Below are 19170 nucleotides of genomic sequence, written 5' to 3' on the forward strand. Positions count from 1 at the left end.
GGAGGAGGAGAGCTTGTGGGAGATGAAGGAGAACTTGTGGGAGATGAAGGAGAGTCGGGCTTCTGTCCTCAGTAATACATTCCCTTTAGAGCTGCGAGTTACAGACTTTCTTTAAAAAATAAATAAATAAATAAATGAATGAATGAATGAATGAATAAATAAAAATAAATAAAAATAAATAAAAATAAATAAATAAATAAATAAATAAAAGATACATTGCAGTGGTGGAAGTACAATTACTCAAGTACTATACTTAAGTAGCAAAGTATTTATATTTCAGCTTTACATTTCAGAGCCATATTGTCCATTTCAGTTTTTAGATTATCAACACAACAAATAAATAATTATGTTTTTATTATAAATGAAGATAAAACTTTTATTGATCCCAGAGGTATCACAAGCCACAGTATATAAAGTCATATAAAACAAATAAGCTCCATCTTTAGGAGCTGCAACAATAAAGTGATACACATAAGTGTACACATCAATGCATTAATAATCATAATAAAAACTGAAATGGGCCATTCTGCAAAATGTTTGTACTTTTAAAATTTTCAAAAATGCAGTACTTTTATACGTGGCAGAGTATTTCTACAGTGCTTTTGCTTCTTGTACTTTAGTACCACTGCTGACTGGAGCAACATACTCTTTGTCATTTTGAACGTGGTACACACTAATTAGTTTAAAGCACAGTGAACCCTCAGTGTTTAAATATTAGACATAAACTATGTTAGGGAGTGTTTCACATTGTCTGGTGAACGCAGTGAACTCATTTGAAATCAGCCTGGAACAAACAGGTTGTTGCAGTTTTTCCTGTCCAGGAATTAGAACGTCGTCATATCAGCTGATACTTCAGTGTAATAGTTTCTTTTATAGCATATTTTATATGTTTCAACATCAAAAATCCAAACTTTTTCAGTCCTATCATCACTATTATCTAAATTTTTTGTTTTTTTTATTGTCTGACAAACAGTTCCGACTCTTTTATTTCAGGTGAAAGTTTTACTTAAAGCTTCAGCCAAGTTTCCATCCAAATTTAGCACAAATGTTTTAGGAAAAATTGAAAACTGGCACAAAACAAAGCGAATGCACCACCATGGAGTTGATTGATGGAGATAAACAGTTGGTGGAGCTAAGTCATCATTAAAAATAATTTGTTAAAAGTTTAAAATGAACTCCACCTCAACCAACTTCAAGAGAAAAATCGTGATATTACATTAATGCACAAGTAATAATAATCAAATTATATAATATATGATAATAGAACAGTCACATGTTTCTACTTTTAATACTTGAAGTACATTTTACTTATTATACTATACATACTTTTAATGAGGTTACATTTTCAATGCAGGACTTCAACAGTGTGTTATTAGTACTTTAACTTGAAATAAAGGATCTAAATAATTCTGTTATGGCAGCACATTAATGCCCATGGTGTCAGAATCACGTTTATCCATCACACACACACACACACAGGTGGAGTGTGTGTGTCCATGTACTTTTGGTCCTATAGTGTACACAACCAGTTATTACTTCAGACTAGAAAAAACAGCATTTCATCTTTCGAACATGACTTAACAATTATTCCTCCTAAACTTCGGCCTGGTTGGTGCAACTGAACATTGTGCCATAGTCTTACGCAACAAACAGTCTGCACACCGCTGCGTTGCTTCAAAGTCTCACAGGAAATACAAGTACAACGTAACGACGGCAGCCTGTCGCAAAGGAAGGATCAGACATCTGTGTGAAATCATTTTTTCTCAAGGATAAAATAAGAAAAAAAGCGAATTGTTTCGACCGCTAAAAACATCATGTAGCCTCACCTGTTTATCTCTCCCCTCCAAGGAACCAACATGTGTGATCAGTGTGGTACAGTGAGTTTACTTTTTAACATCAGGTTGAAAAATGAGCAAATTCAACTCTAAAGTGCTGATACAGTACTCCAGGGCGATACAGTCAAAGACAAAAAAAGAGGACAAGAAGCGACAGAAATCATTAAAACAAACTCTGAGCTGAGAGAAAACTGTTTTACAGGACAGTGACGACATGTTTGAGCTGCTTTAGTGCAAATTTCATCATCACAAATGGAACTTGGTTCTTAAAAACAAATGGAAGGTTCACTTCCCTCAGCAGGCTGAGTTTTCATACTGGAGTCACAGTGAAACTGGTGACGTGGGATCTTACAGGAAGTCGGTTTGAATCCCATTTTTATAGGTTGACAAATGTTAACAGCTGACAAGACAAAGCATGAAACGGAGTCTCTGATTGTATCAAATTATTTAAAATTTGATACAATTGGAGATTTGCATTAAGATGTTGTCTTAAAGGAATATTTGCAGGGCTCTTCAGGCTCTCGATCTTTCCACTGTTGTTTGGGTTTGATTGTAGTTAGTGTTGGGATAGATGGAATGTGGAGAGACAATTTGTTATTATCAGCTCTAAACATTTTTATGGTTGTCCTGAGGGTGGTGCCAGAAAAAAGGCCGTGTTGTGATCTAAGTCTGATGTCAACTGAAGGAATGGTTTCTGTAAAATGACTTACAACAACCAGCACAGCTGCGTTCTTCTCATCCATATAGAGTTGAAATGATGAGTTGACTAATTTATAGGTCAAAGTGAAAAACAGTTGGCACCTGTTTTGATAATCAATTAATCTGTTCACGACACTTTCACAGCTTCTCAAATGTGAGAATGTTCTGCTATTCTTTGTCATAAATGATGGTAAATGAATATCTTTGGGTTTTGGACTTTTGGTTGGATATAAAGATGTCACTTAGGGCTAGGAAATGACTTTGACATTTTTAAGACAAACCAAATAATTGGTTATTCGAGAAGATAATCTGCGGATGAATCGATAATGAAAATAATCTCTAGTTGCAGCCTTTAAATCCACAACTGTTCCCATTGTTGTCTCCATTCTTCTGACTCTGGCAAATGAAGATGACATCACCCTACACAGCTCTGGTTGGCTGGATGTTTGTCCACCAACCAATCAGATGTCATTCTTAGGTCTGCTAACAGTTAGCCCGTCATATCTGCATTAGCTAAACACTAGCTTAAATGCTTACATCAGCCCGCAAAAGCTAGCATGTCAGCACGGTAGATTTCCAGTATCGTTTGTAACATTAGCATGATGACAATTAAGCACATTTACATGCTAACATTAGCATGCTTCATGTTAGCATCTACACATGCTAACACTTAGCAAGCCAACATGCCAAAATGTGGAATGTTGTGTTGGGTTTCTCTTTTATGAACAGGTTTTGATCTTCAGTTGGCCCTGGATGAAACATCAGAGCATCACCAAAGGCAGTAGGGTTAACTTTGTTAAGAAGATGAATGTTTTCGCAAAATTTCATGGCAATCCATCCAATATGTGTTGATATATTTGAGAGATAAGTGGTAGACAGTTTTTTGCCTCTGATTAACAGGGCTACAAACAATAACTTCGCTTCTCATATTTCAGGTTGAAGGCCAGTGTTGTTAGTATGAATCTGATTTACAGGTGAAGACACTGAACTGAAGTAACACAAAGGAAATGTTTCAATACATAAAGAGGTAGTCTGAAACACCTACAACATATACAAACGCTAAATTTAGTGGCACGAAAAGAGTCTGAATCAGGTTTCCTTTGAATAAATTGTCAGATTTTGATCGTTCAGAGCACGTTTACCTGCATAAATATGTTGCATCACGAAGGTGTCCAGTTTAAAACAAGTCTTTTTTTAATCGTAACGTCACTTCCAACCTGATGGGGTCTTTAGTTAAGGCTCTGGTTTCCAGTATTCTCAGTCAGCACCACCTGTCTGCATGAGGCCGTCCTCATCTTCGTCTTTGACGCAGCGTTTTGACCCGCTGCTGTTTTTTGAAGTCAATAAGGCAGCCGGTGGCCTCTGAGATCGGAGTGAAGGATCTGATGGGAGAGTTACTGATCCTGAGTGCTGAAAGGCTGCCTTCTTCGTCCTCATCATCATCATCATCCCGCAGATCAATGACATCTCTAAAAGTGAACAAAGACACAAGAAATCAAGGCTCGTTAAAGCACAAAACGTTTGTCCATACTGAAACTAGACGATTTTACTTGTAAATTAAAATATCAGTAACCTGGACGTTTTCATTTAATTATTTACTAAACTTATATGCTGTTTGTGTTAAATCAGATCGGGGATATTTCAGTCGTCAATAATGAAATACTGTTTTATATAATACTGTTCATTTGCAGCGATAAGCTAACGTCGGATGTCTTCAAACTTTGATATGATCATCACGCAAAAAGGCCCAAATTATCCAATTATAAAATGACATGAAACTTCTTTCCACCAGTTGAAAATTGGTTTCTTTTTTTGTTTTTCCCTACAAAACAGTTTTAAACAACATAGATACTTAAAAAAGTCTTTGTAAAGTGGTTCAGTATCGGCACAAAAAGTTCTACCACGTCTGTCCTCACAATGCGGACCATGGAGGTTTCATTTCCACTGTCACTGTGTGAGATTCTGGATTAAAATATCCACAAAGATGTAAAAATATTGTAGCTCAAATCATAATGCCAGAGTGTTCCCAAGAAGTCTTTACCCTGGTTGTAGTTTTGATCCAGACGGCCCTGCCACTGTGAACACAGAATAACAACAAGTCAGTAAAAATGTGAATCACATAAAGTCTGACTGAGAAATTATATTGCTGAATTCTTTTTGTTTTTTAGGCTGCAAACACAAGTCTCTCTGTTGATCATGTTACCATTGTGTCTGAAGGACTTGATGAGGTAGAAAGTTTCAGGATCAGAACTCTCTAATTATCTGAGGGGTCAATCGTCCCGGTTACCTTGTTATGTGAGCTGGGCATAGTTGAGATGTAAGCCAAACTGGCACATACTTATTATCAATTAATTAGATAATTACTCATTTATTAATCATTGTGTCCATAAAATTACAGAAAACAATGAAAAATGCTTATCTAAAAACTTTTAGATATTAAACTTTGAATAACATATATTAAAGAAAAGCACTAAAATCTTCTCATTATAGACGATGAAAAAGAGAATCTTCCTTGACTGCTTTAAGAATGATTAGAAAGATGAATGAATTTCAAAGATAGTTGTAAATTGATTTTTTTGTTGATCAATTCATTGGCTAAAAGATTCAGCTCTGGCACAGACATGTTTAATGCAGCTAGCATGACTTTCAGACTCACCTGAATCTCTGATCTCTGTTTGCTCCAGAGCCGATAGCAGATTTCCCTTCTGGAAGGTCAGAAATGGAAATATATTTAAAAAGAAAAAGGTTATTCTGTATCCTCATCCACAGATCAAATCCAATACATGAGAAAATAAATGTGAAAAGAGTTTATTCGCATGTTTTTCAATTCCGATTTACTCGTTTTCAACCTCGTGTGAGTAGATTTAAACCTTTTTAGCACTTTGATCGTTGTGTAACTGAGTGTGTGACGGAGGCTTACTGCTGCACTCTTTGATGCCTGCCGTTGGATGCAGAGCTCTGTGTGTCGGCTGTACTCTCTCAGGGGAACAGCTCTCTGACAGATGTAACATCTCTCTTGATTCCTGCGGAAATACAAACAAAAAAAGAACCTGTCTGAAAACACTGAAGTGTCTGAAAACACTGAGCTGTTCCTGTTACAGACAACAGGTTGTAGCGACTTACTTGCTAGTGTTGGAGGGTTCGTAAGTAACTTCACCCGTCGCCTCTGCTCTCCTTGTTCTCTTCCTACGAGACTTTAATGACACTATGAAGGGGAGAGGAAAGAGTCCTTTATAAACCAGCAACACAACAACGCTGACAATGAATAAGAGGATGGTAACAGTCACACAAAGATGATAGTTTCTGGCATTAAAAAAAAACATTTTTCTTTTCATCCAAAACTGCAGTTTGTATTAACTCAATATAAATGACCCCCGAAAAAGCTTAAACATTAAGAAGCATGGGGTTGAGAGAGAAGAGCAAGTAGTTGTTGTGATATTGTTTTGGATATCTTGCAATACTTTAAGATAAAGATAAGACAAAATATATATTAAAAAACTCGACTTCTTTTTTACAAACCTTTATTTAAAATGTTACATCCCAAAAAATTAAAAAATCAGAACCTTTCAGTTTACAGCCGTGAAACTAGAGGCCTAAGTGTGTTCAACAAAATAACGTTTCTGTCACCTTTCTCGGGCCTCCTCTCTTCCACGACGGCCACCTCTCCATCGCAGTACGCAGCGTGCCTCTCGATCTCCGTCACCGGGAAAGACCCCTGACAGATGGGACAGTCCACTCTGTTCTCAAATTTCTGGGGGACGGCAGCTGGTTCCAGTTCAGTGGACGTTGACCTTTGAAGCCCTCGATCCTTTATCTCCTCCACATCTGGATCCCCACCGTCCTCCTCCATCTTCTCTTTTCTGACATGTTGTCGTCCAACATCGCTGCTGCTAACAGGGATGTTCACCTCCGACTTTCTGTCCACTGCGGCTGAAACAGTCACGCATACTAATGTTTCAAGTTTTTTTCCTGACAATGATTTCTACAAACTTCAGTCACCACACAACCAGGTTGGTGCAAAACAGGTTTTCTGTTCTATTTCTTAAGGGTTCAACGTGAAAGATATGGCCAGACTTTTAGCTTAAAACATAAAAAAATGAAGAGAATTTGATAAGGTTACAGTGTTGTCTGTCTATGTATTGAGTTGCAGAGATATCTACTGAAAATGAGCATGTTAAACAGCTAGTTGAAGTGCCTCTTGTTTGTTTAGAGCATGTGGCTTGATCTTACACATTATGTGACAGTTGGTACACTTTCTCAAAAAAAGATTCAAATAGATTTGAGGAACAACAACCAGGAACCCATTGAGGCAGAGCAGCGTCTCGGAGTCTGTCAGAGCTAAATTGTTGTATAACCTAAACTTCTGTAAGCTTTGTTTTTTGAGTTTCTTTTCTTTGCAAATGCTCTGTGTGAAATTGAGTTCCCCTTGGTAATTAGTTACGCTTTGTTGATGTCTAAGGCTTTTATTGTGAAAGGTAATGACAGAAGAAGTGGATCAGGTTTGCGCTGCGTTTGTCAAGGTTGGAAAAGCAAAAAAAGTTTGCTTTCTAGCCTTTGTGTTGTTGTCCACTATAGTGTATGTTTTAAAATATGTCCTTCCCACACAACGTCATTGGTTAATGGCTTTATTCGCGTTGCAAAAGCACAGAAAGTACTGATGACAAAAACAACGGTTTGAAAAGATATTGTGACATGCCAGTTGATTGCACTACAAAAACGGACCTGGTGAGTAAAAGCCTTAAGCGTGCAGCCTTACCGTCCACCTCCATCTCTTCCTTCTCCTCCTGCAGCTCATCCCCGACTGGAGAATCCACTTGAAGAATCATCTCGACCTCCGGCGGCTCCGGACTCTTTTTACTCTCAAACTGAAATCCAAACCGGAGACAATGTTGTCAATATAAAAAAGGATGAACTGATAAAGTAGTTGGTATTCATGGTAGATTTATTAAGTGATTTTTTTATGGTGACACATGTTCCTGTACATCTTATCTTGACACATGTGTGCTAGCTAAGCCACCTCCCCAAGTGTGTGAATAATGTGGAAAACATGTCAGGCTGTTGATTCCACTCAAAATAAACTTTTCAAGGCTTCTGAATGAACCAAATTTGAACGTCTCATTTATGGTTTTATTTCCACCAATCAAATGCAACAAAATTTCGAAACATTCATGGACAGTATAAAGTAAACACAAGTAGTATAAAGTACTGTTTTAAAACAGCAATTTATATTTTTTCTCGGATCTGATAAATTTATTCATGTTAAACGTCATCACAGTCTGTCTGCAGGTGTCATATTTATAACTTCATTTATACTTCATAATCTACAGAATCAAAGCCTTGTCTGCGGATAAAAGTGTAATAATAATAATAATAATAATCAATCTTTATTAGTCCCACAATGGGGAAATTATTTCTCTGCATTTAACCCATCCCGGAGGAGCAGTGGGCTGCAATGACAAGCGCCAGGGGAGCAACTTGGGGTTAGGTGTCTTGCTCAAGGACACCTCGGCATGTTGTTGTAGAGGGTTTGAACCACCAACCTTGTGGTTACGGGACAAGGTTGTAGCACTTAAACTCACCTCTGCTCCTGCGTCAGTCGCCATAATCAGATCTTGCGTCCGGTCGTCATCGTTGTTACTCAGTTGGGTTTCTGTTGTGACAAACCAGAAAGACGTTTATAATGAAAAAGTCCTACTGTGGAGGGAAAAAGTATAATCTGTTTATCTGCTGTTGGTTGTTAAGAAAAAAACAAAACTCTTTGCTTTCTGACATTTTAAGCTAAACAACCATATTTGGAATATTCACATTGTTGATGTAGACAAGGCCTGTTCAGAAAACATAAATACTTTTCACCACAATGATACATTTCCTTGTGCAAATCAAGCAGATCAAGAAAAGGTGGAGCTTCAGTACCTGGACAAACCTCACAGTCATCAGTATCCACGGGTCCTTCTTCTCCCTCCTTCCGCTCCTCTCCTCCTTTGCTCTCCCTTTCCTCCTTCTTGTGGTCGTCATCATCCTCCTCTTCCTCAGCTGGGAGTGAATCACTTTCCTCACACACATTTTTGCTTTTCAGTCGGAAGCCACGCCTGAAAATGTGTTTAAATCAATAAACAGTGGGGGTCAGAACAGAAGCGCTCTCTTTTCAGTCCTATTTACTAAATGTAGAATTATTTTGAACTAGTGACATCTAGTGGCCAAAAGACATTACTGCGCTGTTACTGCAGAAAAAGCCTGTTCTGTACAGAAAGGATGTGTACGATGTTAAAACTGTAACAATGATATTAAAAGTGCTTAAAATGACGGGATTCAAAATAGAATCACTACTAGACGGTCAGAATTTACCCAGGATGCAACAGCTGAAAAACAGCTGGAGCTGCTAACAGCTGATAGAAAATAAATGATTGTTGAAAGGTTAATCTTTCAACAATATCTGTCATCTACAGCCCACGCCTTACCTTTTGTTTTTTTAAACTGTAAGTGTGCATGTGTTAAATTTATCTTACTTTTTCTCACAATTTGTGAAATGGGGGAAAAAAATACATTAAAGTAACTACATTTTTATTTTATTTGTTGAAATCCATCACCACAGATCCTGCATCAGTTTCTGTTTCCACAAAACTGAAAGTACATTCACTTCTTGTAAACTCACTACCAAAATATCACATTAGAACACGCTGTATGAATATAGCGTTAGCTCAGTTGGTCTTAAATAAATGTAGAGGACACAGTGTTTGTAGTCTTGACAATCTGAGAAATTTCACTGCAGAATTTCATTTTAATCTTCGACCACAACTTTCTGGTTTGAGACTGAAGAGCCACCTCGCTGTCTTACTTTTTTCTTCTGTTTGATACTGTGTGACCATGAAGGCTAACAGGATGCTAACAAGACATATTTCTAATGTAGAAGAGTAAATTAAGTTTAGGTTTTTACCTTCGAGGAACAAGCTGCTGAGAGGATTCAACAGGCGACTCCGGTGAAGGGGATTTCTAGGAAGAACACATGAAGCTTGTTGAATGACACATAATGAATTTAACTGGTTCAAACATCAGACACAAGAGCTTTGTTTCGTAAATGTTATTCTCATTTAGTTTCTTCAGCTCACAGCTGGAAGGAATAACACTAAGACAAGAAAAATTGGATTTTAATAGTGTTAATATGAACATACCATATTCTCTGCTTATCAGATGTTTGAGTTTTTAAAGCAATCTTTTATTTTTTGGAACCAAGACCTTTAAGCTAATAATACTTCCGTACTTTTACCTAAGTAGGATTTTGAATGAGGGACTTTAACTTGTAATGCAGCATTTTCTTATATCTATCACATGAAGATCAAAACACTTCCTGTAGAGGCGTCATTGGAACATTAAAACCTATTCAATGTCAGATCTATGTCTGGATTAAGATCCAATCCAGCAAATAAACAATGAAGTCCATAAAGACACTAGTTAGATATTAAACTGTTAAAGTCATTATTGTACCTCCAGCTGTGGCAGCACGGCCTCCCCCCACTCAGCCTTCCTGAGCAGACACCTCTGAGCCTGCTTCAGACTCTTCTCATACACCTCCATGTGACCCAGGATCACCTGACATGATGGATGGATGGACAGAGAAACAGAAGAAAAAGAAAGAAAATAGATTTCAAATGTATACAATTTGATTGCATGTTTATTGTTTGTATTCTTGAGTTAATATTAGGCTTAATGTAAGAATTTCAAGAAAATCTGCAAAAGAAAATGTGAATAAACGTGCGCTTCGATCCACAACTGTTATGTCACTATAGATACATAAACAGCTGGTGGAGCTAATTCTCCTGTTGGTGCGATTGAACTTACTCAAGAAGAGGATATAACAAGATGAGGTCACTAAAAGAGATCCAGTCAGAGCTCAAACGATGGAAAACAATGTGGAAAACATGATGGAAATATGACATTTGTGACCGTTTCCTGTATTAAGGCTACGGTCTCCTCGTCAATGCTCACAGATCTGATGCTTCAGCTCTTCAGTGACGTTTAAGTCACATCCTCTATTTTGATTGTTTCGCCAAGTCCGTTTACATTGTTGCATTTTACTTCTATTGATACACCAACGTTTAGACCTCAGCCAAGTGTAATAGCGCTATTGCAATATTTCAAATCTTCACCTGTGTGTATTTGTCCGGGTCCACCCCCCGAGGACAGAAGGGAACCCCCCAGTAGTAGTGCACCGTCGGCCCGCCTGCAGGCTCCCCAGGCGGGGCAGACGCCCTGCTGACCGATCCCTGGCTTCTGATTGGCTGTGGCGCTTGCTCTGCGGTGGAAGGCTGCTGTCTGCTGGTGGATGTGGAAGAGGTAGATGATCTCAATGTGTCAACATACAGAGAGTTACAGTGAGCAAAGAGATGTCCTTCAACTCTTTGATAAGACAAGTATGCAGCGGTGGAATGTAACTCAGTACATTAACCCAAGTACTGCATTAAGTACACGTGAGGTACATTTACTTAACTGGAGTCTTTTCTTTTCATGCCACTTTCTACTTCGACTCCACCACATTTTAGAGGGAAAGATTGAATGTTTTACTTCGCTACGTTTATTCAGCAGCTTTAGTTAATTTACTTAATTAACTGCTAATTTTGTTGTCATGGTTTCAGCTTCACAAACTTGAAGATTTGCTGCTTTTCCTTTTAATGATTCTAATGTATCAGTATAAAGTTTGAGTTTGGACGGTGGACAATACAAACATTGTGAAGGTCACTTTGGACTCTGGGTAATTGTGGCGGTTTTCAATTTTCTATATTTTTTACAAACCAAACAATCAAATCGAATAATGGAGAAAATAATCAGCAGATTAATCTATAATGAAAATGATCATGAGTTAATAGTTCAAAATGAGCTCCACCTCCACCTACTACGGCAGTAAAATCCTCCTGTTACAATCAATGCATGCGTAATAATAATCAAATGGTATCAAATATAAATAGTATTACAGTCAGAGGTAACATTTAAAGTTCATTTATACTTTTATACTTTTACTTGAGTAACATTTGATTGCAGTACTATTACTACAGAGTATTTTTACAGTGTTCAATTTCAATCCCAGAACTCACAAGTTGTCAGGTATTATCACTCAATTCGTTTTTAAATAAAACTAACTACGATTTAGGGAGGAAAAACCCGACTGTTTGAGCCTGTTAATGTGATACAGACACTCTTTTGTTTTGATGTTGTTGCTGTTTTCTCTACCTGCAGTTCGTCCCTGGAGAAGCCTCAGTCACTTGGTTCAGGGACGCATCCTCACTGTCTGCCTGAGGAACAGGTCTCTCCTCTGGGAAGACGGGGCTGGGTGAGCCCACCGGCTGTACAGATGGAGGGAGGAACAGTGAATACAGACAAACGTTTTCTGTTTTCCTGATAAAAACAACACTTTCATCATAATTAATTAAACAACATAGTGAACTAGATTCGTAACTGATGATACATTTACAGTTACATTACAAATGAAGCCTCTACAAAGGGTCAAGAATCTGTCCTTCCTGTCATTTTCTGATGGTTCAAATCTTATAAAAAAGACTCAAACCAACAATGTGTTAGTCCGTCTCTCAATACTGTCCAACTGTAGCTCTCAGTTCACAGCCCATTGGTTACTACTAAAGACATTGAAAAATAAGTCACAAGGTAATAAGTCGAAAAGTTTCATTAATTTCCTTCTACAGCTGGTCACTGTAGTCGCCATCAAACAAACAGGAGGAAGTAGTGCATTTACTGGGGACTATTTTGAGCGGCGAGTTAATGAAGGAAATGTCAACCAGTGCAATAGTTTGGCTCATCAATATATTTTTTATCCTATATCTTCTATATAAAGATCTTATATCTTTTCAAGGTTGATTTGTGGAGAAGAAGAAAAATGTAAAATATCATCAGTTTTATTCCTTAAAATAAATAAAAAATTTAAAAGGACTTCAAAGTTTTGAAGTCCGAATGCAGAAATAAAAGTCTAGCTTTGAACGTATTTTAGTCTTTAGTCTTCAACAGGGAGAAAGCCTCATTACCGTGACGTCGTCGTCAGACCAGAGTAGCGTCATATCGCTGGTCAGCTCCGTCTCAGCCGGGCAGTCTTTGGATATTTTATTGAGCTTCTCCTCTGAATCATCTGAAACCAGAAAACATCATGAGACCCACTGACCACAGGCTGTCATTACTTTATTCCACATTGATAGTGAAGGTTAAGAAGGAAAAGACACATCCAGAGAGTGTGTGTGATGTTTTGCAGTACCTGACTTAGATGACTTATTAAACCTGGTGTCTTGATTGTGATCAGTCTTGATGTCCTAAATTCAAAAGCAGAAAGAACAGATAAAAATGACAAAATAAAAAAAAATGTCTGACTGTTATGACTGGAATACTGCAAGAGAAAATTCCCTTTTAGTGCCTGAAAATGACATTAAACATTTGAGAATGATGATAAAAAATGATTCATAAAGTTATATAGAGAAAGATGTTTTTAAAGAACACACAAAACATGATGATACAAAAGATAAACATAATAATTCTAAAAAAGGCTTTTATGAAATGTCACAAAAGCATCAGACTGCTTTCTACCATCATGCTGAAAAGTGGGTAAAAATACTTTTTATCCTTTTAATACAATATACTAAATATGTTGCATTACAGCGTGATGTTTCCTAGATAAGAGCAGAGCTACACCAATAAAACCGTTAGGCCGTTATATCAGCCAATATTAGCCTGTTGAAGCTATATTGGTAAAAAATTTAAATGTCCAGCTCAGTATGTTTCTTGGGCAATTCTACTTTGAAAAAAAATACAAAAAAGACTTTCAGGTAATATAGCTTATTTCTCTCAAATAACAATATCAGACTCAAAAATCCAGTCGTTCCAGACGTTCAGATAAGCTCTTTGTTTGACACCTGGACTCACCTTGCTCAGCCTCTGAGGTGGATCCCTGGTAGTGGTTGAATTCCCTTCACTGTCTGAACCCCTGAGCTCATCAGCTGAAGGACTCGCGGCGTGTTTCTGCTCATCGTGGTGAATCTTCCGTCGTCTTCCAGTCCGGCCGAACACTGGGCTTTTACTACATCCAGGACTCTGCTCGGTCTTTCCTCCGACAGTCTCTGAGAATACGGGACTTTTGCAGGATGCTGATCTTTCGGGGGAAGGGAGGTTCTTGGGAGTTCCGGGGATTTTTGAGAATACTGGACTCTTAGGCCGACAGGGCGCGGACCTCACAGAGGGGGTTAAACTCTCCTGAGAACAGAACATGAACCCTGAGTTACAGACACTGACTTGGGGTTTGCAGGCACTTGGAGACTTCTCGTGCTGAGTATTCCTGCCAAATACCGGACTTTTAAAATGCTCAGGACTCGGATCTGTTTCTCCATCGTCTCCCTGATCAGTCTCTAAGAAGACAGGACTCTTGGACAAAGCGACGTTATTGGTGTGTTTGGGGCTTTTGGGAAACGTCGGACTCATGGCTTGAGCGGGCTGAGACTTTGCAGTCGAGGTCCAACTGTCCTGTGAGCACAACACAAACCCTGAGGTTCTGCAGGTCTCCAGCAGGTCCTGAGCCAGCCGAGGGATGTGAACCTCGGCTCTGCAGTCAGTGGAGGGGAAGACGGGGGATTTACGGAGCAGACACTCGTCGATCTGGGTCGAGTCAGAGCTCTGATTTATTGTTGAGAGAAGACAAATACATACATTGTCATTTATTTGGAGTTGTGTTTGTGCTCACCTGATGAATGTTAGTCCAATGTTCTCTCTCTTTTAGCTCAGTTTTTAGGTCCCTACCAACTCTTGAGGAAAACATCGGTATCTTTAGCTGCTAAATGCTCCACTATGTTCACCAGCTAGTTGCTAAATGTGTCTGCCTGCAGTGACAGTAGATTTTTACATGTTTTTCTCAACAAAAAAAGTGAACCAGAACAGTGAAGCTCAGAGCCGGACAGATGAATCTGCAGCTCCTGGTTATTCTCTGTAGGTTCATCACTACCAGAGACACCTTTAATGGTGTCATTAGATACATGTTTATCATAAATAATACTGATTATAGCCGCTTTAACAACGGCAAGTACAGAAAACAAAGTGAATTTAAATGAATCATCAGTTATTCCGATGTTTTCTTAATTTCAAGATGCCTTTCAGAGTCTGTTTGCTGTTCCTTCAAGAACTTTTATCTTGGCAGATAAAGCGTCATGGCTGCAACTATTATTCGACAGCAATTTTGATAATCAATGAATCATTAAAGTAATTTATCAATCAAAGAAACTAACAAATATTAGGAGTGGAGCTTTAACCATTTAATATAATTGAAAATTGAATCAAGGCTGAAAAGTCTTGTAGTCATGCAAAGATCATGATTGAAACTATTTTGATAATAAACCAAACACACAAACACATTTGCTCGTTCCAGCACTTACAAAGGATCCCATTGGGATTTATATTTTCACTATTTTTGACATTAAAAAGGTAAGGAAAATAATAATCATTAGTTGATCTTTAGCTTTAGGATTTGAAGAAAAACAGTGACCGTCAGCATTTTCTGACATTTTATAGACTAAATGATTCCTTGAATAACACCCCAAAATAAAAATAAAAACATATCCATAAAAAAAGAAAGGCCAAGATAGAAATGTTTAGAAACAAACCTGCGGTGAGTCCAGAGGCACTGCGAGACACTCTGAGCTGCAGGGTGAAGCCTGAGAGAAGACCTTCTGAGCCTGCGACAGCTCTGGCATCTCCAGCAGAGGACTTCCTTCTTTCCTTTTCCGCTTTTTCAGCCTGTTATTACTTTCATCTCCGGTTCCTTTTGCTCCTGGGAATAAAATACAGCAAGTTTTCAAACTCATGGGGATTTAAGCTGTTTGATTATATTTGATTAACGCCACCATTATATTTTGTTTCCTTTTTGATATATTTTCCTCCTTTCTTCCTTGTCGGTATTTTTGCACAACGACCAGATACATTGTAGGATATTAAACAACAACACTGACTCACCTCGGTTCAGGTCTGTCTCTGGCGTGCAGACGTCCTCCGCTGCTCCCTGATTGATGGCAGACGCCGTCTTTCCGTTTGCATACAAGAGTTTCCGTCGAGAGAAGATCCTGAGTGAAGCTGCGGCATCTGCGAGTGGGCTCCGACTTTGGGATGTCGGGAACGGTTGTGTCATCTACGAGAGACAAAAAACACAAAGGGCTTCTTTGTTATCTAATGGACTCAACAATATACTTCCTACAAGCATTCACAAAAGCATTATGGGAACTGTAATTCACAACTTTAGAACATATCTATCCCAAATAGAAGTAAGAAAAGCTACAGACGTGACAACATATTATATTTTGCATGATCAATATGCAGTTTATTTTTTTGACATTACTGAGGCTCATTGGTTACATTTCTAGAACTCTCCTCTATTAAATCATATACAGATATTTAGAAGCCAGTCAGTCATCTACACTAGATGACTGCGAGGGCGATCAATAAGAAGAAGTAGTTGTACATAAACTGAAGTATGCAAAACAATTCTGCATCCTCCTAAATGACCATACAGTTAAACACCTATCCTAAAGCAGATTCAACACAGATTTAACATTCTAACCCTCATGATGGGAGGGTTTATAAAAATAAAATAAAAAAAACCTCCTCTGTACTCACGCTCTCTTGAATGGCTTTCCTCATGGCCTCTTCCTCTTGCTGGACTCTGAGCGCGGCGTTGCTGGCTTCCTGTTCACTCAGACGCAGAGCCATGTCCATCATCTCCTCCTCTGTCATCTCTGAGAACAACAGCGAGATGGTTACTAAGTCAAAAAGTCAGGGTTGTATTTATTACAGACATAGGAGTTACAGTAGCTTCAATAAAGAATGTTATCACACAATAATGTGAAAAATTGTAACACGTTTTTAACTGCACATAGAACTGGTTCTGGTCGTATGTACACACAGACTGATCATACTAAGAACAATTAGTTTTTAAATTATTCTGAATAATTTCTTGTTAAATTTGATGTATTTCTGACATTATTGTAATTCTCTATCATTAACTGTACAAACAAAATAAAAAAAAACATTAAAAAGTCAATGTTTATAATTATTTCTGTACTCTACATATAGGGTTAAACATCAATGTTCCAGTGGGTCAGAAATGTACTCGCCCAAAGTCACTTTATGTATTACCGGTTATCAAATAACAACAAAGATTGAAGTCATTTGTCATGTTTAATCTTCATGTTTATTTATTGAGATGGAAGGACTTTTTTAGCTTTAATTCAATTAAAAAAATAATTTAAAAAGTGAGTTGCTGGATTTAGTAGCCTGATGAGTTTTTTTTACTCCTTATTGATAAGCTCTATTATGTACCTTTAGGTTTGGATTTGTTTCCCCTCTTACGTTTTTCTCTTGATGATGACGAGAGCTCATCCTGGAAGAACAAACAAACAAACAAACAGTTGAAGTTGAAGTCACTTCCTTGAGTTCATGGGACCCTAGTATTTCACAAATCTGTGTTTACTGGGAAGTGACTTTTTGTCTTTTTTAGCTGAAGAATGCAACAAATTATGTTCAAGTTACCACACAATAATCTCTTATAAATGAGTCTCCAGCTACAGTTGAATCATCAATCATACCCTTTAAAAATGGTTTAAAGAAGGTTGGCAGGAACTTAAATGAACCTGCAGAGAAACATTTCAAGCTTCATCCAACTGTTATTTTGAATGTGCGACAGTGCGAGAAAAATTGTTGTTGGATACAGCTTCAGTGACTCTGTACTTCTGGAGTTAGACATATGAACCTGTATTTATCTTGGCTGATTCTAGCTAATGTTAACATGTCTTTACATTGTCGTCTTGGTCCTCTAGATCTTCGTCCTCCTGTGTGTTTTCGTCAATCTGCTGGCTTCCAGAGGGAATGTCGCTGGCATCATTGAGTAGCTGCTTCCTCACAGACATCCTGGTCTGCTCCTGAGAAACTACGACCAACAGTGACAGAAAAAAAGCTTCAAGAGTTACATCTCAAAAATCACATAATCCAGCATTTCAAACAGAACTCAACAGTCAAGTTCCTGCTGGTTTCCCTTTCTTGTTAGAATTCACATGTGGCTTGCCGCTTATTATTCTCTACTTTCTGAGATTTGTGGCGTATCTTCCAATTCATGGCTGTTGCAAACCAGCCTCGGAGGATTTTCCTTATTTACCTTCGGGGCCGGTGGAGGGTATGACCTGTTTTCAATATTCAAAGCGTGTTTCTTTTATAAAAAGAGGCTTGCTTGTCAATGCACTCGGTTACAGTCGCAGGTTTACCCCCCTTTTAAAATGAAAGCGTTGCAGTTAAGCTCTCTGGTCTTAATTAAACTCACAGTCTGACTTACCGGGGGAAAGTGTTTATATTCTAAAAGTGAACTGTATTCATTTTGGCGCATGTTAAAAAAAATAATTAAATGAACATGACATTTGCAGCTATTCCTAACATTGTTTCTCCAACAGGAGAGGACCGCTGAAACCCCAATGTGATCCACAACTCCATAACATTAGGGTTTCAGCAGGACTCCCGCTGTGTTAGTTGGTCGACTCGTCTGTTGGTGCTGGAGTTTGGGGCTCAAGTCTGTATGAAGTTTTAAAAGAAACGTAATAGAGGCTTTAAGTTATGCATTTGCAGTATCCAAGCCCACGCTAAGATAACCCTGAGGACACCATTGTGACAACCATGGGAAGTGAAGAGATCCTAAAGTGGGGCGACTGTGGATCAGTGGAGAGCAGGGTCGTCCTCCAATCAGTGGATCGGGGGTTCGATCCCGGGCTCAGGCAGTCCATGTCGATGTGTCCTTGGGCAAGACACTTAACCCGAAGGCTGTGCCATCGGTGTGTGAGTGTTGTATGAATGTTAGTTAGACTTAGAGTCCTGAGGTGGCACCTTGTGTGTGAATGGGTGAATTATATGTAATGTAATGTAAAAAGCGCTATAGAAGTACAGTCAATTTACCATTTAAAGTGTAAAATCAGTGGAATCCCCCTTTGAAAATGTGTTAAACCTGTTAAACCATGTGTGCAGCATATTACATATCAGCTTCAATAACACAGTTCCAGACTGTACCTGTTACATTTAAATAAAAACAACAGCAGCATATCCAATAATAACAACACACCCTCCTCAGCAGTTGTTGTTGTTATCACCTGATGATGATGATGATGATGAAGAGTGTCCTCCTCTTCCTCTCATCTGTCTGGCTGGTCGTTGTGAAGAGAGGAGCTGAGTGAGCAGCCAGAAAGGGACAGAAAACAGATGCACTCACACACTGATCATATTTAAGGGCTCAGCCAACAAAGATAGCTTACACAGCGCGAAAGCATTGGTTGACAAGGAAACATACCCTAAAAAATAGCAAATAAAATTAATATTTTCGATGTTCTGTTTCATTAACCGTAAAGTGTGTTTTATTTGTTCCACAGCTGCACAAAACAACGACAAACCAAACAGCATTCAGTGCAGAAACACTCACATCTGAGTTTTCCTCACTTTCGCGGCGCCATGTTTGTTTCTGGTCACGGGATCACGTGACTACTACGTAAAGGCGCGTCATCGGGCAGAGCCGTATACAGTCGCGTCAACCGAGGTTCAAAAGGAGAAGAGTGAGATTTAGTGGTGTTTATTTGTG

The 19170-nt window shown here is 38.4% G+C and overlaps 1 protein-coding gene across 1 annotated transcript; it reads right to left on the reverse strand.

Annotated features, from left to right (window-relative positions):
* Nucleotides 1-1001: 1001 nt before the first annotated feature.
* uimc1 (ubiquitin interaction motif containing 1) lies at nt 1002-19058 on the reverse strand. The gene is made up of 23 exons (XM_054625704.1): nt 19015-19058; nt 18689-18764; nt 17357-17487; nt 16881-16941; nt 16179-16297; nt 15522-15693; nt 15173-15339; nt 13449-14192; nt 12787-12841; nt 12563-12663; nt 11757-11869; nt 10679-10847; nt 10017-10121; nt 9469-9524; nt 8448-8623; nt 8114-8184; nt 7291-7399; nt 6162-6464; nt 5658-5739; nt 5455-5557; nt 5191-5239; nt 4576-4609; nt 1002-4003 (listed from the first exon to the last, which is right to left on the reverse strand). Exons 2-23 carry the CDS (start codon nt 18732-18734, stop codon nt 3826-3828), a joined length of 3144 nt encoding a protein of 1047 aa, XP_054481679.1. The 5' UTR covers nt 18735-18764; nt 19015-19058; the 3' UTR covers nt 1002-3825.
* Between the last annotated feature and the right edge of the window lie 112 nt (nt 19059-19170).

The sequence above is a fragment of the Anoplopoma fimbria genome, chromosome 24 (assembly GCF_027596085.1).
Source record: "Anoplopoma fimbria isolate UVic2021 breed Golden Eagle Sablefish chromosome 24, Afim_UVic_2022, whole genome shotgun sequence".
Classification (NCBI taxonomy): Eukaryota; Metazoa; Chordata; class Actinopteri; order Perciformes; family Anoplopomatidae; genus Anoplopoma; species Anoplopoma fimbria.